The 9,004-nt window shown below is 43.3% G+C and overlaps 1 protein-coding gene across 1 annotated transcript in view; it reads right to left on the reverse strand.

The window, feature by feature from the left end:
• Window positions 1-8,587, reverse strand: part of LOC306820370 (NACHT, LRR and PYD domains-containing protein 12-like) — a 28,830-nt gene extending 20,243 nt beyond the window's left edge. Inside the window, exons 1-4 of the mRNA XM_079338190.1 lie at window positions 8,532-8,587; window positions 7,042-7,166; window positions 4,269-4,375; window positions 1,912-4,120 (exon numbers count right to left, since the gene is read on the reverse strand). Of these exons, the coding sequence (XP_079194316.1) occupies window positions 1,912-4,120; window positions 4,269-4,375; window positions 7,042-7,151 (2,426 nt within the window). The 5' untranslated portion in view covers window positions 7,152-7,166; window positions 8,532-8,587. The remainder of the gene's footprint in view (window positions 1-1,911; window positions 4,121-4,268; window positions 4,376-7,041; window positions 7,167-8,531) is intronic.
• Window positions 8,588-9,004: the final 417 nt, after the last annotated feature.

A 9,004-nucleotide genomic window follows, 5' to 3' on the forward strand; every position in this document is an offset into this window, starting at 1 on the left:
ATGTTACAGATGTGTAACCCTGCTGCTAAAACAGCTTAAAAAGAGTTATTAAAAGAGTCATAAACATCATTATTGGTTTAGTTCATCAGTTCATGTTGTATTTATTTGATGTAACACACTCGAGCTGTGATTACTAAGTCAGTGAGTTTATTGTTGCAGTTTTGTACAAATAAAATCAACAGTAGTTTTGCAGTGCAGATTGATGTGCAGCAAAGTAAAAGTCTGCGATGCAGGACGAGAGTTTCTGTTTTTATGAAGCCAGAGTGAGTAAGAGATGGTCACCATGTTGTCACCATGTTAAATGTAGAAGTTGATAAACAGCAGCACTAAGTGATAAAGATGGACAGAGGATAATTCATCAGTTAGGAGTGAGAAGAGTTCCTGTAGAAGTCATGAAACTGAGTGAAGTGTGTGTCATCTTAAAAAGCTGCACTTCACATGTCTCAGTCAGCCAGCTGCTCACTTCATTGTGCTCGTTTTTCTGCCTGTTAGCAAAACAAGTTATGGCTTTGCAAAGTCATTCAAACCAGTTCATGTGATTTAGTGATCCTCGAACTCATAAAGGTAAACATCATTCATGCTCATGATTTCATTTAGAGGTCAAAATCCTGATGTGACTCAAACAAAGCTGCTGTTCCTTAAACTATGCGTGTGTGTGTGTGTGTGTGTGTGTGTGTGTGTGTGTGGTGTATTGTTACTGTGCTCACGACCTCGCTCCTCCAGAACCTAGAAAGACGTGCATTTATCCAGGAGGGTTACACATGGAAACACATGGAGTTTGATTTAGGATGAGCTCATGTCTATAGTGATCTAAAGTGGGATCTATTCAGAGGACTCTCTCTGCAGTAGGAAACCATTTGAAAGTCATTGAACAGTAACTCTGGAGGAGGACCATCTCATTCTCCAGCCGTCTGACTCACTTCTATAAAGGTGAAAATACAGAGACTGCTGCAGAATGATCCAGAAATCAAACAAGTCAGCAAAGAATCAAATGTAGTGAGGTGAAGGATCTCCTGTAAGAACACTTTATCTGTGATCTACCTGCTGACATGTTCAGAGATGATGCTCATGATTGATTAGTAATGCCTGCAGAGGCTGGCAGGGGGCGCTCACAGCATCTGATATCTCTCTTTTCAGGGATTAACACTATCACACATCTCAGTCACTTCTTTGGGAATTCTCTCCTGAATGTGTTCACAAAAAAACTATCAAAAACATTTATGAACTCAGGACAAAAACCTCAAAAACATCACGTCTGAAAAAAACTACCACTGACTGTTTCTCCTGAACATGAACAGAGGAACAGTTTTTAGTGACCAGAGAGGATTTACTTTAGTTTATTAAATTATTACAGAGGGCTGAGAAATTAATTTAAAATGATTACAAACCGACTTTCAGAACAATTAATCGATGTCATCTCGCCCATGTCAATTATTTCAATTATTTTCAGGACAGAGTCACGTGAAGACACGTCCAATCCACGACCTGGAAGTTTGAACACATTTTGTCTTCATGGAAGACGACGTCCAACAAAAACAAGTCAAATGAAAACACTGAAGAAAAAAGTTTCTCTGTTAGAGAAGTTAATTTCTCCTTTAAAACTAAAATGTGTGGTTTTCATTTCAAGAGATGATTTGATTTCAATTCCAAATATTCACTTAATAACCACTCGATAGTTCATCAGATATTCACTCTTTCATTAGACAAATATCCCAGCTTTAATAGTGGAGCACATTTACAGTAGAGACCATGTCAGTGAACTATGAGGGAAAAAACTAAAACTAAATCATCTTTAATTAATCTTAACTGAAGTCAAATGTTCAATGAATGGTGATATTGATTTGAGGTCATATCACCCAGCACTATTAGTACATGACACTGATTTATAATGCTCATCACATCTGGACTTACTTTGCCTTCCTGCAGTTCCTCACAGCTGGAATCAGTCTCTGTCGTCCCTGCTTTGATGTGTTGTACTTCTTCAGGTCCAACTCATCCAGAACTTCCTCGGACATCTGCAGCATGTAGGCCAGAGCAGAGCAGTGGATCACAGAGAGTTCCTCCTCTGATCTGTTCTCTGACTTCAGGAACTCTTGGATCTCCTGATGGACTGAGAGGTCCTTCATCTCCGTCAGACAGTGGAAGATGTTGATGCTTCTGTCAGGAGAGATATCTTTACTGTTCATCTTCTTCAGAGCTTTGAAGGTGTGGAAGCTTCTGTCAGGAGAGATATCTTTACTGTTCATCTCCTTCAGGTTGTTGATGACTCTCTGGATCATTTCTGGACTGTTGTCTGTCTGACCCAGCAGGCCTCCTAAGAGTCTCTGGTTTGACTCCAGAGAAAGACCATGAAGGAAGCGAACAAACAGGTCCAGGTGACCGTTCTGACTTCTCAGGGATTTCTTCATTGCTTCCTTTAGGAAAACACCAAGAGTTGAATTTACACGTGTTTCTCTCAGAAAATCCTTCAGTCCTGTTGTGTTCCTCTCGGTGAAACAGTGGAACTTGTAGACTGCAGCCAGAAACTCCTGAACACTCAGATGAACAAAGCAGTAGACTGTTTTCTGGAAGATCACACACTCTGTTTTGAAGATCTTTGTACAAACTCCTGAGTACACCGTGGCCTCTATGACATCCAGACCACACCGCTCCAGGTCTTCTTTGTAGAACATGATGTTTCCGTCCTCCAGATGTTCAAACGCCAGCCTCCCCAGCTTCAGAAGAACTTCCCTGTCGGCCTCCGTCAGCTCATGTGGACTCATCTCATGATACTTGTTCTTCTTCCTCTTTGTCTGAACCAGCAGGAAGTGTGAGTACATGTCAGTCAGGGTCTTGGGCAGTTCTCCTCTCTGCTCTGTGCTCATCATGTGCTCCAGAACTGTGGCAGTGATCCAGCAGAAGACCGGGATCAGACACATGATGTGGAGGCTCCTGGATGTCTGGATGTGTGAGATGATTCTGCTGGACAGATCTTCATCACTGAACCTCCTCCTGAAGTACTCCTCCTTCTGGGCGTCAGTGAAGCCTCGTACTTCTGTTACCCTGTCGACACATGAAGGAGGGATCTGATTGGCTGCTGCAGGTCGAGAAGTGATCCAGATGAGAGCTGAGGGGAGCAGATTCCCCTTGATGAGGTTTGTGAACAGTGTGTTTAACGATGACTTCTGTGTGACATCAGACACAACCTCCCTGTTTGTGAAGTCCAATGACAGTCTGCTTTCATCCAGGCCGTCAAAGATGAACAACAGTTTACAGACAGCGAGCGTCTCTGCTGCCAGCTTCTGTAATGTTGGATGGAAAACACGGAGCAGCTCAAGAAGACTGTAGCGCTGATCTCTGACCAAGTTCAGCTCCCTGAATGAAAGCAGGATCAGCAGACTGACGTCTTGGTTCTCTGAGCCCTCGGCCCAGTCCAGAGTGAACTTCTGCACTGAGAAGGTTTTTCCAACACCAGCCACGCCGTTTGTCAGAACCACTCTGATGGGTTTCTGTTGGTCGGGTTGAGCTCCTGTCTTTGGTTCCTGTTGGTCAGGTTGAGCTTCTGTCTTTGGTTTCTGTTGGTCCGGTTGAGCTCCTGTCTTTGGTTCCTGTTGGTCGGGTTGAGCTCCTGTCTTTGGTTCCTGTTGGTCGGGTTGAGCTCCTGTCTTTGGTTCCTGTTGGTCGGGTTGAGCTCCTGTCTTTGGTTCCTGTTGGACGGGTTGAGCTCCTGTCTTTGGTTCCTGTTGGTCGGGTTGAGCTCCTGTCTTTGGTTCCTGTTGGTCGGGTTGAGCTCCTGTCTTTGGTTCCTGTTGGTCGGGTTGAGCTCCTGTCTTTGGTTCCTGTTGGTCGGGTTGAGCTTCTGTCTTTGGTTCCTGTTGGTCCAGTAAGGCTTTAAAGATGTCCTGGCACCTGATTGGAGTCTCATGGAGGGTCTTCTTCTTTTTAGAGTCTGTCTCCATCTGTCTCACCTCATGTTGGGTGTTCACCTCTTCTCTCTGTCCCTCTGTGATATGGAGTTCAGTGAAGATCCTGTTGAGGGGGGTTCTACTTCCTGTTTCATCACTTCCTTCAGTCACACGTTCACATCTCGTCCTCAGACTGACCTTATGTTGATCTAAAACCTCCTGCTGACCTCTATCTACTGAAAGAGAGAATGATAGAATCTGATTATTGTTTTCAGATGTTTTTGTAAAAGAAGTAAAAAGAGTTTTAATTTCTAGACTTTTGACATTGACCAATAAAAGTTGTGTTTTAGGAGATCACAGAAGCACAAAGGTGTCCAGTCTTACTTTGTTGAGTGCTGCTCTGACTGACTGTCTGCAGTCCAGCTCCTGGTCTGGATCCATACTGAGGACAGGACGTCTTCTCCTCTCTAACATGAGTCCTCTTCGTCCCCCTGTGAAGACATGTCTTTAGAACTAAACTGATGGTTGACTGATAGAAAATATGAAGATTTATCAAACACAATGTAAACAGTCAGATGATGACAGAGAGCAGGTAACAGCTTCTTTCTTCTGTTTGGATTCAGCTCATAATCTGCAGGGAGATGATTGTTTCTTGTGTTTGAATCCTCCTGCTTTCATAAAGACTGAAGAACAACATTTCCTCTCTCAGTGGCCTGTCAGGCAAGTGTGTATGGTGTATGATTGGTCGGTCGGTAGGTGAATACTGATAGAATAAAGTGGCCGTAGTGCAATGATGGATTAGATATGAGAAGTGATATCAAATACAATAAAGTGGAGTGGTGCATTAAGACCAAATAAAGCATTATGGGTTTTACCAGAGTAAAACCTATATTTGTTGTCTTCATTTGGGCTGCTGCGTCCTGTGTGTGTTTCTCTGTGAATTCTAGTGTTATATCTGGATAATAGCTTCATGATCAGGGAGACCAGTGTAAACACTGTCTCACATAAATTCAGCCACTGGCTCCTGGGGATGGAGTAAACTATTCCAGAGTAACAGACTGTGATCCAGCCTCTTCAGACACACGCTGTTTCTTTTCCCCTCTCTTTCTAACACACACACCTTTCAAGGTCACCTGAAAACATGGGCCGTGCTGAGCGCCATCTTCTGCTGCTAATTAGGGACCGAAGCACTGACCAGTGCGAAGGACCCTATGACCCTATTGTTCTTCAAATGATTATTTATTTATTTTTTTCGGTCCGTCAGTTTGACGCCCCTTTTGACGGCTTGAACGTCAATGAAAACTCATCAAAATCTCCAATGTCATCGGGTCTGGCGAAAAATTTGATATTCTCGTCATTTCGTAAATTTTTTTCGCAAGATGACTCAGTGGCACCCCCTTCAAATTTTCAAAAGGGCCTCCCCATCGACGTTTTTTCGTCTTACGTGGATGAAAATTTTTATACACATTAAGCATGCGAGATCTCACATAAAATCCTCTTACGCCCATAGTCAAAACCAAACAGGAAGTCCGCCATATTTTTTTTTCAATGGCAAAAATTCGCGTTTCACAGGTTAGCTATTTGAACGAACTCCTCCAAAAGCAATTATCCGATGGATGGAAATTAAGTATCTGCTTGTTCTTGACACGTTGAAGATCTCTCGTTGTGCTCTGCACGTTATTTCGTCAAAGGGCGTGGTCATACGGACTTGATGTTCGTCACAAACAGGAAGTAGTTTGTTACAGTGTTTAATATAGGCGTAGAGTCATCAAACATCACACACATGATCCCAGTGGAAAAATAAAACTAGACATGTTGGCACAAAAAGTGGGCGTGGCTAAATGACTCAGTGGCGCCCCCTTGAAATTTTCAAAAAGGCCTCCCCATTGAGGTTTGATTGTCCTACATACACAATTTTTTTTATGCTCATTGGGCATGTCAGGAGCTACATAAAATCCTCTTACACCCATGGTCATAACCAAACAGGAAGTCCGCCATATTTTTTTGAATGCAATAAAAATGGCTAAAATTCCTCTTTCGCAGGTTAGCTATTTGAACGAACTCCTAGAACAGCGTTTATCCGATCATCGTAAACTCAGTGTCAGTGTATTCTAAACATGTTGAAGATCTCTCGTTGTGCTCTGCACGTTATTTCGTCAAAGGGCGTGGTCATACGGACTTGATGTTCGTCACAAACAGGAAGTAGTTTGTTACAGTGTTTAATATAGGTGTAGAGTCATCAAACATAACACACATGATCCCAGTAGAAAATTTAACTTGTCATGTTGTTATAATATGTGGGCGTGGCTAAATGACTCAGTGGCGCCCCCATGAATTTTTAAAAATGGCCTCCCCATAGAGGTTTCTTTTTCCTACATGTATGAAATTTTTATGCTCATTGGGCATGTCAGGAGCTACATAAAATCCTCTTACGCCCATGGTCATAACCAAACAGGAAGTCCGCCATATTTTTTTTAATGCAAGAAAAATGGCTGAAATTCCTTTTTCACAGGTTAGCTATTTGAACGAACTCCTCCAACAGCGTTTATCCGATCATCGTAAACTCAATCTTAGTGTGTTCTAGACATGTTGAAGATCTCTCGTTGTGCTCCGCACGTTATTTCGTCAAGGGGCGTGGCCACGGCGTACCATCAAACTTTGATGTCTCGGCACACTCCTATTTTTTAACCTTCGATGACTGTAAGGCCTGCTGCTTGGCCACGTGTCGCGGCTGCACTCCCGCGGTCGCACTCTCGCGGTCGCGACACGCGCCGACATGCGCGGGGTGCTTCGGTCCCTTCATCACCGCTTGCGGTTTTAATAAATGTACTTACTTTGTAAGACAGATAAGATTAGATTACAGCTTTACAAGGTGACCAACCCTACAAGGAAACATCTGAAGAGACAAAGAGTTAGTAAGAAGACTGACTTTGTGTCTGAGGGTCCAGATTCTTTACTGAAGACCATAAGACCACCTTTGGACTGATCACTCGTCAGAGACAGACAGCTGGGTACAGGAGACTCGTATTTTTATGATATGAATCTTTAATAAACTCTCTGAGGACAAAACTATAAAAGAAGCTGTAAATATAAAAAGGTCTACAGCTGTGGATGATGAGAAGCTTTCATGGTTTGTTTCTTTGGTAAGAAGACTTACTCTGTGTCTGAGGGTCCAGGTTGAGTTCTGAAGTTATCAGGTTCTTCTTTGGAGCGATCACTGTTCAGAGACTCTGCTCCGTCCTCCTCTTCCTCTAAACTCACATCCATGATCTGATCTGAAGTCTGAGAGGAAACACAGAAACACTCACTGAGGGAGCAAAACAAGAGGAACAGGAGAAACCAGTTTGATCTAACACACACACACACACACACACACACACACACACACACAGACACACACCTACACACACACACACACACACACACACACACACAGACACACACAGACACACACCTACACACACACACACACAGACACACACACACACCTACACACACTCACACACACATACACACACACACACACACACACACACACACACACACACACAGACACACACACACACCTACACACACTCACACACACATACACATACACACACACACACACACACACACACACACACAGACACACACACACACATACCTACACACACCTACACACAGAGACACACCTACACACATACCTACACAGACACACACCTACACACACCTACACACATACCTACACAGACACACACACACCTACACACACACCTACACACACTCACACACACATACACACACACACACACACACACAGACACACACACACACACAGACACACACACACCTACACACACACACACACACACACACACACACAGACACACACACACACACAGACACACACACACACACACACAGACACACACACACACACACACACAGACACACACACACTCACACACACACACACACACACACACACACACACACTCACACACACATACACATACACACACACACACACACACACACAGACACACACACACACACACAGAGACACACACCTACACACACTCACACACACACTCACACACACATACACATACACACACACACAGACACACACACACACACACACACACACACAGACACACACACACCTACACACACTCACACACACACACATACACATACACACACACACACACACACACACACTCACACACACACACACACACACACACAGACACACACACACCTACACACACTCACACACACACACAGACACACACACACCTACACACACACACACACACATACACATACACACACACACACACACACACACACTCACACACACATACACACACACACACACACACACACTCACACACACACACACACACAGACACACACACACCTACACACACTCACACACACATACACACACACACACACACACACTCACACACACACACACACACAGACACACACACACCTACACACACTCACACACACATACACACACACACACTCACACACACACACACACACAGCTCATATGAATGTAAGCTGTGACTCCATTAGAAACTGTCTGTGTTCGGTTCACAGGAGGAAACAGAGTACAGAAGTGAAGATATAAAAACTGTGGATAAACACTCACCCTGCTTCACTCTTTACTTCTCTCTTCACTTCTGTCCACTTCAGACGGAGTCTGCACTGACTGATTGTACCACAGGTTTCCTACCTGTCCCGCCTCCTCTCATGAGTCTGGATGACGATTTGCCCATCCCTCCTCCAGTTACAGGAAATCAGCTGGTGTGTGTGCGTGTGTGTGTGTGTGTGTGTGAGTGTGTGTGTGTGAGTGTTTGTGTGTGAGTGTTTTTGTTTCACTCACACACACTAATTTGATTTCACACCTTGAATTTATTAAATACATTTATTTCATTATTATTAATATTATTATTATTTCATTAACTAAATCAAGACTGATATTGTAATATTTGATTGATCTCTGATATCAGAGTGGTGCCTCGAGGTTTTTTTAAACTCAGTTTAACAATATTATCGATTTATAATAATAGTTAAATAAAGAAATTATTAATTTCTTGTTAACAACGTATTTGCTCTAC

The sequence above is a fragment of the Symphodus melops genome (assembly GCF_947650265.1).
Source record: "Symphodus melops genome assembly, chromosome: 2".
Taxonomy (NCBI): Eukaryota; Metazoa; Chordata; class Actinopteri; order Labriformes; family Labridae; genus Symphodus; species Symphodus melops.